Raw genomic sequence first — 21,280 nt, forward strand, 5'->3', positions numbered from 1 at the left:
AAATACACACCGTTTTCACACACACATGTAAATATATCTAATGTATATATGACTCAATATGTATATACAGTATGTTCATTTTAATTCATTTCTTATTTTATAGTTATTTTAATTGAAATGTTATCTTTAATTGTATTAACCTGTGTGAATCTGTGCTGTCCTGTTTTTCATTCTTACCCTGTTGCTGTTAAACTACTGAATTTCCCCAAGGGGATTAGTAAAGGTCCATCTTATCTTATCTCTTAAACCCCAAAAAGCATTAATCAATTATTTACTTCTAACAAATGTGAAACCGTACCAGGCACTCCGACATGCTCCTCGATGAAGCCGACGTATTTCCGGGCGTTCTCAGGCAGATCCTCGAAGTTCCTCACTTGCGAGATGTCGCTCTTCCAGCCGGGCAGCGTCTCATACTGGACGTCCACATGCTGCAGCACCTCCTGATTGGCTGGCACAGAATCAATGAGAGGAAGGGAGGAGGAGGGGAGGAGGAGTAATATCACACCATTAGCTTTACAGGAGACCGCAATCAAGCAGCTATGATAACAGATCAATATGTTGCTGCCTAGAAATGGAGCTCTCTATAAATAACAGTTGACGGGAAGAGGAGATGTTCGGCAGATTCCACTGAACAAAGAGATACATTAACTTTTCATGATGACATTAGTCAGATCTGATTTCAAAATGTCATAAACAGTGTCAGAAGGGATTTGTTATGTTTGGAGTCCAATGTTCAACTCTTTTCAGCCTTATCTTAATTCTGTCAACTTTTTTTTTCAATATCTGCATGTGCACACGGCCCTGCAGTCTCATGCTCTTTTACTTCAATTGGTGGAGCGTCTTATCTGCTGATCAAATGGTGCAGCTTCAAATGACTAAGACAGTGGGTTTCGTTGTTATAAGAACAAAGACACTAGACTTTTTTTAGGACCTTTCACAAAAACTAATTTAAGAGCAAATGTGAGATGTGAAATGTTAATGAGTAAGGCCCCTTCTTCCTCTCTGAATTTTAACTCTATTTGAACATTTACAGAAGCAGTAATCATTCACAAACCGGCTCACCTGGAAAAGTAGGTATAGTTTGGTTGTCGACTTTGTACGATACGCCCACTTTGATCTCTTCAAACATGTCAAGTATGTCCAGTTTGGTGAGGGCTATACTGTCGAAGGGATATAAGGAAACAGGAAGGTTATAAGACAAAGGAGCCGTTTACTTACTAACATTCTCCGAGAAGAAAGATGTGTTTATGCTTCCTGTGGAGTTCGGTATCTTGCCTTAAAATAAGTGAATAAGACCAATTTTTCTCAGTTTTAACAAATTAAACAAAAACTAATGAAACTGTATTTAAAAGAAATATAGAAATATGTATTGCAAAAATACAGTTTTTTGATTATTGTTCACATTTACTCCTATGATTGTCTATTAAATGCTTTGTCAGAAACATTTCCATGAAAACAATGCACGGTGAACTCACGCGGTGAAGCCGTTAATCATGTGGGCATATTTGATGAGCACCAGATCCAGCCAACCACATCGTCTCTTCCTGCCCGTGGTCACGCCCACCTCCTTCCCACGAGTCTGCAGCAGCTCTCCGATCTCCTGAAAACAAAAAAAACAGCTGTTTTTGTTAATGTTACAATACTTAAATCAGATGTTCTCACATATTTTACTTTACTTTAATTGCTTACTGCGATTTGGATATTGCATGAGTCCATATTGCCAAGCTATGTACTGTGCAGGTCTAAGGCATCTGAGTTAAACTTAGTTGTAAACCGACTGCGGATATACTTTCCATCTTTGTAGGAAAAAGACATTTAAATATCTAGTTTGCATCTGTATGGGTGGCATGGTACTATGTTGAAAATGTTTTCTCTCAGTGATTGTGCTGTTATGTTAAATGTTTTTGTTTTTGTTTTTCATGTATTGTGTCTTGATATCTGTCTATGTTGATGTTACACATGGAGCTGCTGTGATGCGAGTCAAATTTCAGACTTGATCTGACCAATAAAGTATTATCGTATCGTATAGTATTTGTGTTTCCTCTCACATTGATCTGCTCTGAGGGGAACGCTCCGATGCCCACTCGGGTGGTGTACGCCTTGACGACCCCGTAAACCTCCCCCACGTTCTGGGGCGGCATCCCGAGGCCCGTGCACACGCCCCCCACCGTGCAGTTTGACGACGTCACGAACGGGTACGTCCCTGCAAGACACAAGGAGGGAAGGCTGGTCAAACTGAGATACAGGCTGAACAAACATGCAGCGGAAAGAAGTGGGAAGATTTGTGAAGACGAGAGGATTTCAAAGTCTGACAGTGTGGACAAACAAAAGTGAGACAGTATATTTATATCACTAGACATCGCTCTGCACTCTGTGTTGCACTTCTGGTTAGAGGCTAACTGCATTTCGTTGTCTTAGTACTTGTACTCTGTGCAAAGACAATAAAGTTTAATCTAATCTAAGAATCATTATGTACAGCCTTACTAATATACATAATATATATATATATTTTTTTTTTAAACAGTTCAACAAGAAATACAAAATATGTATTAATAATTATCCTTTGTCTTTCTTCTATTAGGTAGATAATCCTTCTCTCAATGTTTGACTACGTTTCCCATAATGCTTTTGGGTAATGTTTGCAAATTGTCATTGGGTAAATATTTTGTAAAAGCATCAACAGTCGACCCTGCAATATTGTCACAGTATCAATATCGAGCTCTGAGGAAGGCTTGTCTTTAACATACCAGAAAAATATATTTTGACAAATGCCAGTTCAGCTGGTTTGCATAAATCAAACCGATTAAAGGTGGGGTATGTCATTTATTTCAGAAACTCTTTTTGTTATATTCCATGGAATGCTCTTAACATCCCGATAGCAATGAATATATTAAATGCTTTGACAATAAATACATTAAAAAATGTCATCTGTGGAAGCCGTGGCGCTGTAAAAAGCACGACCAATCATCTGAGCCGGCCCGGCTAAAGTAACTGGATGGCCTACCTGCCTGTCAGCCTTCCATCTGTGCACAAACTTATCTCGTGCCCTCATTGGTCATGTGCGCGTTCGTGTGTGTTGGATGAGGGGCTCTGTAAGGAAGTCTGAAGGAAGAGGCAGATTTTTTCCGGCTGTGTACTTTCAAATTCTAGCGCATTCGAGCTGGTTTCTCCATTTTTACCTACCCTAAGCATTCACACCAGAGCTACTCATCACACCCCATTGGACAAATACCTGTAGACAGACTTGCTGATTCATGACAAAAGCAGAGAGTTCACTCAATCTCATGAAGATTCCCCAAATTCCCAGCTGTGACTTTTCTGTCTAGCATTTTCCGTCTTTAGTCTAAGCAGACCCCAGGATGTGCCAGAGGTGATAACAGACACAGATATTCAACAAAAAAGGTGTGGGTCAGGAATTGTGTCTCAGCTTGTGTGCACAAACAAAGATTTAGTTTCCACGCCTCATTCCTGGAAGCTAAGTTAACCACTCAGTGTTCAGAGAGATGTTGTGTAATTAAAGAGGAACAGGTTGAGTAGCTTGTGTGCCCATCAGCAGTCAAAATGCCCTTTAATCTAAACTAATTAAACACACTGATTTCCGACATGCTCTAAGTCAAGATAAGATGTTTGCAAAGACATTAGCTTCATGTGAGATGGGGAAAATAAAGTTAAGGCTTGATGCTAGTGCGACTTTTGCCACATTTTCTAACCCAGTAAAGATACAAGGATTCAGAGAGAGGTTGCTTGTCCCTCAGTGTGCTGGACACCCTGATACCACCAGAGTTATTACAAGTGTGGTGTTTTGATAATAACCAGAGTTGATCTCCACTGAAATGTAATCTGCTTTGTGGCGTCACTGCTCTCAGTAATCACATGTTGCAGTGACATACATCTGGAAGATTAGTATGTTAAAGGTCCCATGTCATGGCCATTTCCACTGATCATAATTCCATTGTTGAGGTCTACTAGAATAGATTTATATTGTGCAATTTTCCAAAATCACTTTGGTTTCTCATACAGCATCTCTGTAAACTACGTGTATTCACTGAATTTCACTCTCTGCCTTTAACGGCTCGTTGTAGCTCCAATAGCTCCAGCCCCCACCCTCCCTGTGAACACAGTGTGCTCTGATTGGTCGGGACGATGTGAATCACGCTGAGCTCCGTGGAGGTGTGGTTTCCTTGTTTAGCGATACACAGTGAAACACAGCCAAACTCACCCTGAGCACACACAAAGTCACAGCTGAAGTAAAAACAATAAGTGTGGCTAGATATTGAGTAAGAAAAAGGTTGATAAACGCTGTGAGAATGGGTCTGCACTCTGCAGAGAGAATTTCGCCACGATCCCAACTGTCTGTTATCAGCCTGCAGCCAGGGAGGAGAGATCAGCAGAGCTGCCTGCACTGAGTGTGTGTGTGTGAGGAAGTCCGTGGATTGGTCAATTTGGACCAATCAGCGGGGGCATAACGTAACGGCTCCACGGATTGGTCCATTTCGTTCCGGGTACGGCGGTCTTACCATTTTGGTACCAAGGGTTTGATCATATAAATGTCCTTTAATTTCAGACACAATGGTAATACTATCCCTTTTTACTTTTTACCGTTTTTGTAGGGTTAAAGTTTTAGACACAATTGATGTATTTGATAAATTATAATTTAATTTTCATTTACTGTCCGAACGTTTTGGGGGGAACCTCGTCGAAGAAGGTAACCTCCGTAATTATAAATTTGTGAGACCATACAAAATTACAATTATCCAAAAAGTGGGGGTCCCCGACAACTCTATGAAAATGGATAATATATATAATATTTGGAATCTCCCATCTACCAGCCGAAACCAATAACCTAATGACGTAACAAATTTTTGTTAGCCCGATTTTTACTTACCCTTGCGCTTAATTGGGGTGGTTCCTCCTTAGATAAAGGGTCAAAGACAATAACCCGGAACATCCTAATTGCGTTTTTAACCTCCCGGCTCCCTATAATCCGGCTAATGGGTTTCTCGACGAACATCTCAAACAAAAGTTATAAAAATTTTACCCAAAAGAATAAAATTTGTAGAATTAAAAGCCCTCAACACAGAAAGAAAAACTACAAAGACGAGTTCATACATCTCTACCGTCTTTTTTTCCAGGAATTACCCCCCCTTGCCACCACTTTTCGACCAACATCACAAAGTAAGGTTAACCTGATAGTTTCTTGTTTTTAAGTTTGTCAAAGAGAAAGAAAAACAAATAGATAACCTAAATGACGTTGCATTTTTTTTTTTCTAAAAGGTGAGTTTTGGTACCCCCCCACCAGGGGTGGTAATCCTAAAAAGACATAAGCAAAAGGAATTTTTTTAATTATAAAGAGAAGGTTTTTGGTTCCCGAGGGTTTTAAATGTTGTGAGCCACCCTTAAAAGGTGGTTATTCCTGAAACCAGACCCCCCCTTTCGATATTTTTCCCTCCCCAAAGTGTTTTGTTCAAACACCCCAAACTGATTGGTAACTATTTACAACCCAATTTTTCCAAAGGGGGGGCTAATATGAACAAAAAAAGTTAGGGGTTTAATAATATCCAGAGGTAATAATGTTTCAGTACAGAGACTTCCCCAAACCCCGAAAAGGGTTTATGGGTTTTTGTTTCTAGCAACGGTCGTAGGGGGGTATTAGGGGGGGAGAACAAAGTCCCCGGGGGGACAAACAGGTTTTTTTTCACCGACAGAAAATGAATCTACTTTTTATTTTCCTTTTCGGGGGAAGGGGGGGGGTTGCCGGGAAAGCTCTCTAAAAACCCAATTTTTCTTTTCCTGGGGTGGTTACAACAGAAATCCCCTCCCCCCTCTAGGGGTCCAAATATTTTTCCCAACCCCCCCCCCCCAAATGGGAACCCCAAACACTTAACGATTACAATGTGGTTCCGGTTATTTTTTAGCATAAACCTGTAGTATTTTCACAGGTTTTTTAGACTAAAGTCGGAAGTAAAAGTCCCTGTTCCAAAAAAAATAATTTTACTAGGTCCCTGTTTTTTTCTCTTCCTCTATAAAAAGAAGGGACCCCCTTTTGAAAGTCCCCCTTTAGAGAAATGTTGGGTCCTCCCCCCTGGGGGGTGTACCACTACATATTTTTTCCTGTACTTTTTTTTTTCAACATAAAACGTATTATCCACCTGGAAATTCATGTACGATTACGAGAATGGTTTAAGGGGGGGAAGGAAAGGGAAGGAGGAGGAATAAAGCAGGGGCAAGGTCGGATCCCTGTTTGCTTCCTTCCCCCTAAAACCCAGGCACAAATTGTAGCCGGTTCCCCAGCGTTAGCCCCCGGACTCCTAGACCCCCCCCTTGGACCCCGACCCGGCCTGAAAGTTGGTGCCAAGGGGAAAGAACTTTTTCCAACTCCGGGTAAATCCTGCCCCAAAAACAACCTTGAAGACATTAAGTATCAAAATTGACGTGACACAAAGTTTGCCTGGGTTTTTTCTGAAACCCCGCGTTTACTAAGTTCAAAGTTCCGAAAATAACAGTAAACACGTAATGGCCCCTTTCGATGGTCAACATTCAATACTAGGATAGAATCCAAAGTTTACTCCCCTTTCCGTTGACATTTGAACGTTCCCAGGTAAAAAGGAATCGAACTCAAAAAAAGAAATAATTGGCCTCCTTGAACGTCTTTTTTTTGGAATGGAATTAACAGGTTTTCCGTTAGTTCGAGGTCAACATATCCCGACAAACTTAAGGTCCCCGTATAAAGATCCTTTGCAAAAAAAGCTTTTGAAAAAAGGTTTGAGACTAAGTAAAAAAGAAAAAGGTTTTCCCTTGAGGCTTCGTTTTTTCCGCCACAAAGTCTGGCCTTTTTTTTTCGGGGAACACAAATGGGGTTTTGGTGTTTCCCCCCCAAAAGTAACAAGAAATTTAAAGTTTTTTCAAACTCCTGTAAGTTTGTGTGTGAGTTTTGTGTACGTGGTTGAATACCCCCTATTTAAGAAAGGGGTTATGGTCCTTAAATTTTTTTGACACGGTTGTAAAGTAAACCCGGTTGGGATGGAATAAAAAGGTAATTCACCCCTTTATGAAACGAGAAGGTTTAATGGTTTTTTCAACCAGATTATGCCAGAAGTAACAAAAAGACCCCCCGGACTACAAACAATTTTAAAAACCCTTTTTTTGGTTGTTCAATTTTCGGGTTTTAAAGAAAAGCCCCTTCCCTGGAAAACGAAAAAAAAAATCCAGGTCTAACTGTAATCGTTTTTTACACCCCAGAAAAACAAAACTGATGAGGAAAGGAAGGTGGGGTTTAACCAGGAGAGGGAGACCTACCGGCCCTGATTGAAAAACACCTTTTGAAAGGTAGCCCCTGATCAATTTTTTATTTTTTTTGGGTGGAATAACAAAATCGTTATTTTCCTGTATTGTTCTGTTTGTAAACCTGTATGACCAAATTGCACCGGAAAATAGGTCCCAAGAAAGGTCCTGGTGTTGTTTTTATTCCCAAAATCAAAAGCCCCCCCGAAACCCAACTCTCCTTACATACGTATTTTTTTACCGGTTTCTACACCACACACTTCGAAAGGACACCAAGGGAAGTAAAAAGGATAACGTTTTTGTAATACATTTGACAATAATTTGCCACACGAACAATGGCCATATTTTCAACCAACCGAGTGGTCATTGGTTCCGATACAATGGGGTGGGTGATCATAACTGTAATTCTCCCTTCTCGAAGAAGTCCAAATTTCCCAATTATTTCTATTTTTAAAATTAATAGTAAATAAAGTGTTATGGGATTTTTAAACGAGGCCCAGAAACGTAAGGTTGTACCTGCAACACCTAAAAATCCCCCTCATACAACAGCGGCCCCAACTTTTTCGGGGGTACCACCTCCCCCTTGGCCCCACGTTTTTGAATGGTAACATGCTCCCCCAGGACGGGTGCGGAGGGTTCTGGGGTAGGGACCCCCTTCCCTCCGGTTGCGGTCGCGAACGACCTGGGTAAGCTTGAAGCAGTCAAAAATGTCCGGGTGACACACACACCGTTGCTAATTTTTTTTGAAATCACAATTTCAGGGGCTATATAATTGACAAAAAGTAGTTTATAAATAAATATTCCAGAATCCTATTATATGTTCTTTTGGGGTACAGAGAACTTCAAAAACAGAGCCTTTTGTTGGGTTGTCTATAAACGTCGGTTTTGGTATTAGGGGAGAACCAAAAAAGTCCCGGGATTAAAAAGTTTCCGACTAAAGAAGACAGCAATCTACTTTTATTCCTTTCGGGGGAAGGGGTCAGGAGACTCCTTATAAAAACCCAATTTCTTGAGTACCACCGGAAATCCCCTCCTCAAAAGTCCAAGCTTAATTCCCCCCTCCCCCCACATGGAACCAACCCTAAACCGATTAACCCCAAAATGGGTGGGTTCGGGTTTCTAGCAAGACTGTAGTAATTCACAGGGGGTTTTAGACTAGGTTTCCGAGAAAAGTCCCCTGTTCAAAACAAATATCTTTCCCTAAGGGTCCCTGTTTTTTCTCCTCTCCTTAGGAAAACAAAGGACCTTGAAAAGGTCCTTTAAGAGAAATTGGTGTCTCCCGTGGTAACAACTACATCCTTCTCCCTGCTACCTCCTTTCACCCTAAACGGTATTTATCACTGGGAAATTTGAACACATAATGAAGCACGATTGGGAAATTTACAACAAAGATTGACCGATTCGCGACAAGTCCCGTAGATTTCTGCGCAACTATTACTTTGAGAATTCGAACACGAGAAATTTTTTCGACGACCCTCGAGTGTGATCCATACTACATTCAATGATTGCAGTGGCTGCACGAAGGTGCACCGTGCGGTGTCAAGTCGTGATTACGGTGGCTGACACTACTCCGTGGTGCCGCAGACTTAGTCGTGAGACAGGAAAGACCATTGATCCCTTGGTGTCCTAATAGCAAATAAATTGTTCGTTGTCACGTTTGTAAATGATGTTTATGGTGATCATTGGGTTCCGATAAAAAGTAAAACTCAAGAAACCCATACAAAGTCTCAGTTGGAGAATTCTTATTATGATAATTTTTTCAATAATTTTAGTATCTTTTACGTCTGTATCTTTGAGTCAAGTCCTGTTTTGTTTGAAGGGAAAATGACTTTTATTTCCGTGATGTATTCGTGATGTGCACATAAAGTGCTATCTATGATAATGTACATGTCGTCGTTTTGTTGTTTGTATTTTTCCTTTTTGTACTTTAAAAAAAACAAAAAACTTATTATTATTATTCTCAATTCTTCGGGTATGAGTACGAAAGACCAATTAATGGGCCAGGGAAGACACAATACTTCCAAAAATAAGGGTACATTTTGAGATTGTGTCTTTTATGGAGGGGGTTTTACGGAGCAACCTCTATGCAGTGACAGGTAACTAAGAAGGCCATGNAAAGATTTGCGGCTGTTTCAACTGACGAGTTGAGTGCGTTGGAAAAAAGTCGCAACGAAAAGAGTACATTGGCGTCAACTACCTGGGCTGTCAAATGTCTCAAAGCGTTCTTAAAAACCCAGGAGAAAATGGTGGATTTCGGAACAGTGTCCAAACCGTTACCATGGGAACTACTTTCTAGGAACTACGTTCTGACGGAGAGTAACTCAAGCATAAAGCGTAGGTTTGGGAGCAAATTAGCCCACATTATGAAATTATTTTACGATATTGTTGATTACAATGATAGTTTGTGTAATAGAATCGCAATCATACACTTGAGGCCGTTCTTGAACGTCATTATTGGTACTCCAGTACAGGCGTACGGACGCCTCGGTCCTGCCGCAGTACTGTCGTACCAATAATGACGTTCAAGAACGGCCTCTCGTGAATGATTGCTTAAATCAACCACCTACACTGTAAAGCCACTATGAATTGCTATAGGTGCTGGATTTCAGTATCTTTCTATCCTGCTTTTTGTGGCCAGTTTACAGAAAATACTCCAGCAGCACATAAATGAAACCAAATGAAACCACTGAAATCTCAATTTTGAATTTAGTTTGATTGGGAAGGATGCCTCATCAGTTTACAGCGAGTCTCCTTTTAATTATACTTTTATATTCACCAGAGCTGAAACAATTAGTTGTTTAATGATTATTTGTTGTTCTGTTTTTAACATTGTAAACTGGATAACTTAAATGTGATATTCAGATCTTTGAGAGTCGTTTCAAACTATTTCTCTTAGAAAAAGCAGGAAAATAACAGATTTATCAATCCTAACCCTAACCATTCACTTAAAGGGTCTCTATTATGCTCATTTTCAGGTTCATATTTATATGTTGTGCCTCTACTGTGACATGTCTCCATGCTTTCAAGTTCAAAAAGCTCTTTATTTTTCTCATACTGCCTGTGCTGCAGCACCTCTTTTCACCCTCTGTCTGAAACCAGAGCCCAGTCTGTCCTGATTCGTTAGATGGCCGGCTCTGTTGTGATTGGTCGACCGCTTAGAGATGCCCGCCCCTTAGCCTATTACGTACAATGTGTTGCAGCACTAGCCCATAGAAGCATGAGCGTAACATAGTGATGTTGCTGTGTTACAGAAGTAAACAAAGGAGTCCAATGGAGACGTTTCAGGCAGAGTGTTTGGGAGAGAAACTCCCACTGGAGGGAACTTTGGGATTTTAGCCTTTGCACAAAAACCTATACTACACCCTGCAGGAAAGAGAAAACCCCCAAAACACAACCCGCTTAAACTATCCAAACCCGCCGCCCTAAATCCGCTCAGCAAGACACACAACCCTCAGTGAATATCTGGAACAATCTGATCACATCTTGCCTCTCCACTGACAGTCCTCTCATCTCCTCATTGTTTAGAGATCAAGCAAACCTTCAGCGGTGCTGTGATAAGGCTTAGTCGAAAATAAAGCTCTGTAAAATCCCTGTAAATTATATTTATACACTTGCTTCCCCTCACTTTTGCTTGTCGCACGCCACATGCCTAATCTACTTAAAACCAGTTGATAGACTGTTAATATAAATGAGACTGCTTGGCCATCTGAGGATCCGTCTTCATTAAGAGCGGATCCAGAGAGAGTTTGTATTAGCTCACTATCAAGATGTGGGGACTGGGAGGAGGAAATTACGCATGTCACAAGACAAAGTGCCGGAGGCCCACGGCTAAACCCAATGGAGGATGAAAAGCCTTAATCAACAACAAGAACTACCGGTACAGGGCCCCATGATCGCCCAATGCATCTCAATGTAGACGATTATATCCAACCTCGGACAGATTAACACTTCCTCTGTGTTTTCCTGGCTGAAGAGAGGAAAGAGTGGCACTTTCCCGCTTCCTCTTCCTTCCCTTGCTTTGTTCTTCACTATCAAAAGTCCCTCCCACATTTTGGTCATTCTTTTTTTTTCTTCTCATCCGCAAGGGTACTAACGCTTACTGTTCTTTGAGAGATAACAGCAGCAGAGCGAGCGCCGGGAGGACCGTAAAAAGCTCCCCAACACCGTCAGACAATAAATTAAAGTTATAATGGAATTGAGGAGTTCAAAATATCTAAGGATGTTTTCATGTAAGATACTTAAACCTAATTGAAAGGTCATTATCCACGTGAATGAAAATCCTCACTGTTATGTTTTCCTTATCGGCTTCCTGTTTCACTTTCTTGTCCTTGTCCCAATACTATTATTAATTCACTATATCAAGGAGTGCTGGTAAAGGTATTTCTCCTAATGTCTTCAGTGCTTTAAAGACACTCATATGTAATATTTGAATGAATATGTTGCTTTTAGTCATCTGCTGCAGCTTAAAGGTTTCCTTATAGACACAAAACGTCTTTCTGCATAGAAAATCATCCCGACCTTCCAAGTTAGAGATCAATTACTCAAGATATGGAACTATGGTGCAATAGGGCTTCACAATGTGCATATATGATGATGAGTTCAGGGCTAGTAACACTGATGATGCATGATGTTGCAAAAGCAAAATCAACATTGTCTGTTTTTCTACCAGTTCATGGTCTTGTGATTCTTGCAGTGGTACACTTGGGTGTAGCGTCATCCACCGTCAAGGTTACTGACCATGCCCGCTTGTCCTTTTATCATTCTTCCCCTTCATGGGGCACTGGCTGATAATTCACTTGATTTAATTGCCCTGGTCCTCTGAGGCAACTGTGCTAATTAACAAACAAGGAGCTGATATTTTCATCTTGCACTCAAATGAAAAGTGTGCTAATTGATCAAATCAAATCAAAGCTCAGACTGTTGTCAGTATGTTGTGTCTGCATCAATGGTTAAACCCAATGTTGTCATGCATCTAGCATATAAACCACTATGTCCGAAATATTAAATAGAGGGGCCCTATTTTGCTTTTTGGGGTTTTCCATGTTATATAGGTTTTTGTGCATGTTAATGGTCTGCAAAGGCTAAAATCCCAAAGTTCCCTCCTGAGGGAGTTTCTCTCCCACTCCACCAGGGCCACTAATGACCCTAATAATATTGTTTAGGATGAGCCCACACGAGTGGATAATAGCTTCAGGGCTATAATTAGGGGGAAATGTAAGTACAAAGAAATGAAATAGACTTTTTCTTTAATTTATCAAATAATAATTTATCCAACAATTGCTAGAATAACAAAACGTTTTTTTTCTTTATTGTTATATCATCATACATCATGTTCTGTGCTCTGGCCCATTCGAGCGTAAACATTAATTTGGTTGTAAATAAACTTAATTCGGCCTAGAGGCTGATTGTCATTCGCAAGTTGATAATCAGCATTAAATGCATCATCCAAGCGAGAAAGAAAGCAGCAAAACTAATCAAAGCAAATGTCATAATCTAAAGAGAGCATAAATGTCACAGCTAAATAAAATCATTGGACATATCTTGCAGTTTCAAACCGTATCTCTTTAAATGTTGTAATTTCAAAGGCTATCTTTCACAGCGGCTTCTGTGCTATTGTAAATCCGCTAGGGCTGCACGATATTGAAAAAAACTGACATTGCGATATCTTTTCCCCCTGCGATATATATTGCGTTTTTTTAACTATATTTAACCGGATGAAGGATTTTAGTCACGGACGTCTGGATCTTAACTGGTTGACTCATCATACCTTAAGTCATGATCTAACATGTCATGATAATACATGTTGCTTACATAAGGGGGTTCATCTGTGAATGAAGAAGAGAAGAACCTTTTTGTATCCAAAATAGTTCCAGATGGCAGATGTTGCTTTTCTTTTTGGAAGTAAATCTTCATTCTCGCTGGTATTGTCCTCCTGTGCCTCGCAAATTTTTTACCGGTGTTTTGATGGTCTGCAAACTAGCGGGGCGGGGCCTGCTGTGATCTGATCAAGAATGATTGTGATTGGTGGTTTGCTGTGCATGCAGAGCCGGCATGTCACTCACTCAAGTACCCCTGACATGAGAGCCGCGCAAGTTTTCCTTTTGTAGCAAGCAGCAAAAATAATTGTAACATGACGTGTTTGAGTTAATTTACCTAATTAATATCGCAAGTCCTAGAAAAAAAATAAAAATAAAAAAATTAATCAAAAAAATTAATAAAATCGCACATCCCTGCGATGTGAATATCGCGCATGCGCATATCGCGGTTATCGCCATGACACGATATATCGTTCAGCCCTAATCCGCAGAATATTTCAGTTTCTAGAAATTGAAATTGTTGCCAGGGGTTGTGCTAACACAAGGGACCCGGCTCTCTGCTCTGAGTGTGAAGATAGAGAACCAAGGGTTATAAGGAGGAGGCAGAGAGTGTAAATGCCGGCTCTCTAAATCCCGAAAGCTTTACATGAGATTGTATGATCAAGAGTGAATACAGCATCCTTACAAGGGCAAGAGATACTGTAATTGCAGGACTTTTGTTTGGAGAAAGGACTCCAGTAAACCACAATATAGGTCTAAGGAGTACTTTAAGGTTGATATAAAGTGCTTGTCTATTCCACGTCTCTACTGACCTTTACGATAAAGTGCCTGAAGAAATGACAGGGGTTGAGTATATTCCTGCAGGCGGTCAGACTGAGGTTTCTGGAAAACATATCAGCATGGCAGAGTGACACTTGTCATCTTGAATGGTTGGCTGGGAGCGTGGACAGGGCGATGTGAGGCTGGTCTGTCATCCGTCTGCGCCCGGCTGCCTGCAGTGATTAAAAATGTCAGGGCAGTTAAACCGTCACCCACAAGCGCTCTTCGGGGTATCATGTCATGCCCAATTTTAGGCAGACTCCGGATGTTGCATTTAAAAAACTTCAGAAACTATTACGTTGCTTTCTCCTGTTCTCACCCACAAGTCTGAGTTGCAAATGACGGTTGAGAGATCTGACAACAACCAAGTGATTATGCATGTCAAGGGGGCTGTAAAACAATATTACTCTGTGGAGTGACGCTTTGTTATTAAGTCTCTATTGTTTTACATTATAATCTGGTGCATTTCCTAATTAAGAGACCTGTATCATTTGAGTTTGGGACAGCGAGCATTTTCAATTTTCTCATTGGATAAGCATCAGCTCTGCACATTTAGAAGTCGGATCAGAGCCTTGAGGGAGCGTCAGGATATATATTTTCCTTTGAAGCTCTAAGGGCTGGACTTAGCTCACCCAAATGCCAGTTTAATGGATTGAGTCTGGCTTTTCAGAGACAGAGCTATTTTCTACGCCGGTTAAAAGTCGAAAAAGAGGCAGAGGGAGAGGTCCCCTGCCTGCCTCTCTCCTGCTCCCCTCTAACCTGTTTTGTCTGTTTATTGCTGAGCTGATACATTCATTTATTCACTGTGAAACAAGTAAGCAAAAATGAGTCTTAAAATACTGCAGCTGTCACTTATTTTAACATTTAGTTGGTCTCAGTGAGCGAGAAGTCAATACTGCATAGATTAGCACATCTCACCTTTCTGAATGTTTATCAAATGTCACAGTCCCACATTTATTGCTTTGGAAAACAGCTCAGCAATAGTTTTATAAACGGATTCAGCTCAGAATATAGACACCATTTGTCACTACTTCATACAATGTATAAGACACATCTCACATTCCAATACTAAACAATGTCGTAGAATTATAGTTCTTTAGTTCATTCGCTACGCCTCTGCTGCTTCAAATGAGTGTCAAGCTAAAGTAACTGTGAGTATTTTTGCTCTCTTTTGACTTGTTTGATGTCTTTGAACAACATGAATCAGAATGAGTGTAGATTTACTAAAAGCAAAACAACGATTTCCACCCACAGTGTTCAAAATGGTGCAGTCTGGGATGGTCCGAGAGCCATTTAGTCCGATTTACTGTGCTAGCAAAACAGCCAGGTGCTGTGAACAATTATTTTACAACACCAGATGGGATGAATTTTCAACTCACTCGTCCTTCATCATGTTTCTCAAATCTAAGTTTATAACGCCACCATGCAGGCAAACTGCAAAACAAATTAAGCAGTACCTACACGAACACCAGGATGAAGTCAAACCGCTTCCATGAACTCCACAAACACATGAAACCTTTATGAGATGCTCCAGAGTGCATAGCGTGAAGCAGAAACCCTCCTCCTTCAACTGCAAACAGCTGGAGGCTTTCTTGAAGGAACGTCTAACATCCCACACAGCTCTGTTGCAGTGTTCAGAGGAATGAAGCTGCTCTGAAGCAAAATGTCGACATGACTCCTTGTTAGGTACCTGATATCCATATCTGTGTATTTCTACAGGAATTAGTTTGAATGATGATGAAAGCCCCCGTCTGACAGGCACCTAGGGTTTATTGACGGTATACAGTATATTGTGCATTGGTAGAAATCACAGAGATTTAGAAACACTTCTTTGCACCTGACCTAAGTACATTTAACAACGTATATTTCAAGTAGCATCTACTTACAGTTAAGAAGTGTTTGTTACTAAACGCACTTAAGTAAACTTTACTATCACATTTCAGTTTTTGTAAGTAGATTTTACTTAAAGGTCCCATGTCATGCTTTTCTGGTTATTACCCGTCCCCTTCTGTGTTATGAAGGTTTTTCTGCATGTAAACGGTCTGCAGAGTCACAAACCCTCAAAGTACACCCTGTAGCGAGTAAAACTCTAACACAGAAAATACCTCCCCAAAACGCCTCGTTGGAGATACGTCATTGTCCATTTGATTCTTCCGGGTACGCATGATGTCAACCGTACCTGGAACGAAATGGACCAATCCGTGGAGCCGTTACATTACGTCCGCGGAGCCGTTACGTTCGCGGAGCCATTACGTTAAGCCCCTGCTGATTGGTCCAAATTGACCAATCCACGGCTTCCTCACACACACACACTCAGTGCAGGCAGCTCTGCTGATCTCTCTTCCCTGGCTGCAGGCTGATAACAGACAGTTGGGATCGCGGCGAAATTCTCTCTGCAGACCCATTCTCACAGCGTTTATCAACCTTTTTCTTACTCAATATCAAGCCACACTTATTGTTTTTACTTCGGCTCTGACTTTGTGTGTGCTCAGGGTGAGTTTGGCTGTGTTTCGCTGTGTATCGCTAAACAAGGAAACCACACTCCACGGAGCTTAGCGCGATTGCCACGATCTCCACCCGACCAATCCGACGCACACTGTTCCTCGTCCCCAAGGGAGGGGCGTGGCGGCCTGGACTACTGGGAGCTACAACGAGCCGTTAAAGGCGAGAGTTGAACTTTCAGTGAATACACGTCGTTTTACAGAGATGCCTGGCTATGGCGAAGCAGCTGTGAGACGTTTGGAACATTGCCCACAATATAAATCTATTCTAGTAGCACCTCACATGGAATTATGAGTCAGTGGAGCACAATGGCCATGACATGCGGACTTTAAAGATTACATTTGCATCTTATTTACAATCTCCAGTAAAACGATTTTGGCTTTTTCAGGTTGTCTTTTTATTGCTACTTCTTACCTTTTATTTAACTACATATGTTAGGTAATCATTCTCCCCCCTCTCTCTCTCTATAATCCTACAGTTACCAGTGGCGTCCTCAGATGCATATCCTTATTCAATAAAACTGTCTGTTCACACTAAGGCCTACTACAAAACATGAAACAGTAGACCACTTTAAACAACAGCACATCTCTCATTCTGCGTTTCCTGTGTTGCTGATACATCACCATCCACTCTAATTCTACACCGTTTAAGCAAATGATTTGAAACAAATTACTGCACATACCAGTCAGTCTACAACTACAACACAGCCAGGTCGAAGAAGAAACGGCCTTCTCGTTCTCTTCAGCAGAATATATTCCTACCACACTTAAGCATACTCCTATTCACAACGTGCCACGATCTGGTTCAATGCAGCATGTTACTGCAGAAGTACCACTATAGATCTACCTACGAATGACTGGTTTCGTGAGTATTACATGTCACCCCCTGCCGTAGGTCGCAAACCAAATCCATATTCAACCAACGCCCCGGGCCCCAGACGCCCCCAGCCCAAAACGTAATAGCCTCCAAGGATTGTCCTAACAATCATTGAAATGTTTCGGGTAAAATACCCTTATACCTTTATCAACTGCTAATCACATAAGACCCTGGTGAAGCACAAAGTACCACTCCGCTTCCCTTTGATTTGTAGTGGAGTGTATCCAGTCCGGCAACGAATAGACAATTCTCAGTACCCGTCAACATTCCACCACTGCTCATGCATATGTGGACTTTCAAGAGAAATCTTGAAGGAAATTAAGTTCAAGAGATTTCTTGAAAACGACAAGACGGCGTAATTTCATTCTAGATGTGTTACTTCAGTTCCATTTGCCAGTGGATGATTACGTCCCCGTCCCGAACAGAAGCTTCCTTTCTGTGACTACTATTCAGAATGATGGCCGTTGGTTGAGACTAGCTATTCTCATTCAGTAATTCCTCCGCAGTAGCCATTGACATTTACCATGTCTCTTCTTTAAGCAGCGGAGGCTGGGGTTAAGCCTTTCAAGTAGGTTCAAAGGGCTTTAATTATCATATGACACAGTAGCTACAGCGGTCGGATACCGCCATGGGGAAATTACTATTACCAACTCGTTATTTGTTCACGGGTCAAAGGCTATGACTACCAGTAAACGGAAGCTCAGTTTATTAAATATTTGTGCTTTGTTCCCAACAAGGAAGTAAACCTGAATTAAATAATTGGGTTCTACAAGGCTCAAACTCTCAAATCTTCCTGAAAACCCAATTTTGAAATTGAGTAAGTTTGAAAATATATATAATATTATACAGTCAAATTAATTCCAATGTACTTTATCTAATGTAATTAACTTCAAAAACTGGAGTTTTTTTCACATAATGGCAAGATGTACTGTACCTTTAGAGAATAATAATAAATAATAATAATAGATTTATTTTGTTAGTGCTTTTACAGGTGCTCAAAGAGATGCTTTTACAGATATAGTGAAAAGAAAGCAACAAACAAATAAATATAAATAGTTAAAGTATAAATAGTTAAAGTTAATATAAATAGTTTAAGTTAAAGTCAATATAATACAAAAAACAATCACCACATTAAAAGCCAGATTGAAGAAGGGTGAGTTTTTTGAAGGTGTGAGGTCGGTGCCAGTCTCTGATGGGTTGGGGGAGTGAGTCCCAGAAGGGAGGGGGCACAGCCAACGGAGAAGGCTCTGGTCCCCCCAGGGTTCCGGTGATTGATATGGTTGGGGATGGAATAAGGGAGGTTGGCTTCTGAAATGAGCGCGGAGGCCAGCGGGAAAGGGGTGTGGTGGTGCCAGGAGTTCTGTGAGGTAGAGAGGCGGCTGATTGGTTTGAGGAGGCTTTGTAAGTATATGATACACGAGGACTCTCGATAGAATAGAGATTCATTCATGTACACAGAACAGCCAGACACATTTTAACACACAAAATCAAAGCAGAACATTTACCCTGGTTTCTCTTTAATCCGCTCCGCTGCAGACTGTTCCAGAAGCCTCAATCCAGGCGGAGGGGGTGGGGTTCCGTCTAACTTCAACGTGGTGCTGTTTGAAACAGACATGTCAATTATTGTAGCGAACACACAATAGCTGTAAGTAAGGTACAGAAGAATATTGGAGGAAAAGATTATGCCTTAACTTCCAATTAAACGCGCCCTTCAGAAGGAGGGCACCCAACAAGTTCAACTTCTAAATAAAGTGACCCCTTGTCCAGGTAGTCTTTCCCTGGATCCAACCCCTCTCCTTCTTTAGGCCGGCAAGGGAGAAACAGGCCCCATCCACCACAGAGGGCCCACAGGCCAGTTTACACAGAGCAGAGTCCATGGCAAGTGAATATACATACCCTTTTTTTTAGGAGATCTGGTGCCCGCTATCCCTTTCTCAGTGTACACCAGGGAAAAAAGCACACCATGTTGCCATCACACCACAGTCCGGATGCCATGTGAGTCTCAAGCCCCCCAGGAAAGTGCGCCGGACCAGAATGAAAACATTCGGGGTGGCCCAAAACAAGCGGTATACACTTCCCGTTTGGTTGCCCAGCCCGGAAAACACTTTTTCCCATTTGGACTTACCGGGGAAAGAAGGTCTGTAAAAGTCGTTGGATAATTTTTTTAAACAATAAACTACCCAGTAATGAACACTTCTATAAGCCCTTTTAGTAAAAACATTCGTTCCCCAAGTTGTAAAAATGTGCTAATAACCGTTATTCCTGACCCGCCCGGCACGTTCATTTTGATGTGACGTGTTCAGCCCCACATGAGTTTTAGATTACCCATGGACACAATATAAGAAACGGACCCCCATACGCCTTACTGACAGCCCACGGAGCCCTGTAAAGTAATGGATTTATATTGCCACATGTTTGCTGTAATTCAATCATTTTTGTAAAATATTTACTACATGGGCTTGTATGATGGTAAAATCCTTGTAATTAAATAAAGTTAATATTACCGACGTAGATTTAGCGTCCCTGATCGTTCTTATTGCACTTGCAATATACCAGTTAAAGGAGTTGACGTTGCGGTTTCTATTAGTATAAACACGCAGGGGAGACGCCAAGAGTTTACAACCTTTGCATGGGGAGCACAACACGTTTGAACCAGATTAATTAGCATACCATATGATATCGACCCCGAGGAAAGTCATCATACTTTACATTAAATAAAGATATATGTGTCAAAAGCCTTTAATCAAATTAAAGTTGTATTATATAACTTGTAAATAGTACCATGGATGTTCCCTCAGAAAATATAGAATATGTGAAAAGTTCTTTTATTTTCTTGTAATGCCAATAAAAAAAAAACAAACAAAATGTCAACATTTCTGGATTCATTACATCACTGAAATTATGCAAGCCTTTTTTAATTATTTTAATATGGGCGATAATTGCCATACAGCTAAAGAAAACTCAATACCTATCTCTAAATATATAAGAATATCATGAAAAAAGTATACTAGTAAGGGGTGTATCACAAACCGAATCACTTGAATCGTCTAATTAACTCGAAACACCTGCAAGGGTTTCCTGGAGCCTGTGAAAAAACCTCAGCTGGTTCAGTAAACAAATCAAAGTAATGGGAAAACTGCTGATCTGACTGCTGCCAGAGGACCGTCATGACCACCTCCCATCAGGAGGTAATGACACAAAAAGAAATTTCTCAAAGAGCAAGCTGTTCACAGAAGTGCCAGTTTCAAAGCAATCCACAAAAAGTCTGTTGGAAGGGGGAAATTTGGCAGGACGCTGCACAACCAAGAGAGGAATGACCGCAGCCTTAACAGCATTGTGAAGGAAGAGTCGCTTTCCAGAATTGGGGGAAGCTCAAAGACAGTGGCTGAAGACTGGAGTCCCCCAGGTTACCAAAAGTCACCTGTCACAGACGTGTCCGGGAAATGGGACTACAATAGCCAGATTCCCATGGTCCCAAGCCACTTCTTGAACTCCAAGACACGGAAGAGGCCGTCTGACTTGGGGCTGAGGAAAAGAGCACCTGAAAGTTGCCAGTGGCAAGTCCTCTTTTCCAGACGAACAGTATTTTGTAATTTCCATTTGAAAGTCCAAGAGCAGACCAGAGTCTGGAGAAAGGCCGGAAGAGGAGCAAAATCCAAGTGCCTTGAAAATCCCAGTGTGAAGTTCCCACTAGTCAGCGATGGGTTGGGGGACAATGTCAGCTGCTTGTGTTGTCCACTGGTGGTTCATCAGCCCGAGTAAATGCAGCTGTGTCCAAGAGATTTTAGAGCACTACATGCTTCCCGTACTTGCTGAAAAGCTCCTATGGATGAAGAAATTTCATTTTCCAGCATGATCTGGACTGCCCCACAGTGGCCAAAAACCACCAGTAACCTGGTGGTTACTGAACCATGGGGCATTACCGTCCTCGATTGGCCTGCAAATTCCTACCTTGAACCCCATAGAGAATATGTGGGGGTAATTGT

The 21,280-nt window shown here is 41.2% G+C and overlaps 1 protein-coding gene across 1 annotated transcript; it reads right to left on the minus strand.

Annotated features, from left to right (window-relative positions):
• Positions 1-231: 231 nt before the first annotated feature.
• On the minus strand, positions 232-19,171 carry LOC104959348 (adenylosuccinate synthetase isozyme 2-like). The gene is made up of 5 exons (XM_010787220.1): positions 19,084-19,171; positions 2,049-2,308; positions 1,476-1,600; positions 1,063-1,160; positions 232-448 (listed from the first exon to the last, which is right to left on the minus strand). Exons 1-5 carry the CDS (start codon positions 19,169-19,171, stop codon positions 264-266), a joined length of 756 nt encoding a protein of 251 aa, XP_010785522.1. The 3' UTR covers positions 232-263.
• Positions 19,172-21,280: the final 2,109 nt, after the last annotated feature.

This window comes from Notothenia coriiceps, unplaced genomic scaffold (assembly GCF_000735185.1).
Source record: "Notothenia coriiceps isolate Sejong01 unplaced genomic scaffold, NC01 NC01_scaffold00030212, whole genome shotgun sequence".
NCBI lineage: Eukaryota > Metazoa > Chordata > Actinopteri > Perciformes > Nototheniidae > Notothenia > Notothenia coriiceps.

Coding starts and splice junctions, on each gene's coding strand:
- LOC104959348 (XM_010787220.1), bottom strand. CDS start 19,171: ATGGACTCTGCTCTGTGTAAACTGGCCTGTGGGCCCTCTGTGGTGGAT. Junction 1,161..1,475: donor ATGATTAACGGCTTCACCGC/GTGAGTTCACCG, acceptor TCCCTTCGACAG/TATAGCCCTCACCAAACTGG. Junction 449..1,062: donor AACTATACCTACTTTTCCAG/GTGAGCCGGTTT, acceptor ATTCTGTGCCAG/CCAATCAGGAGGTGCTGCAG.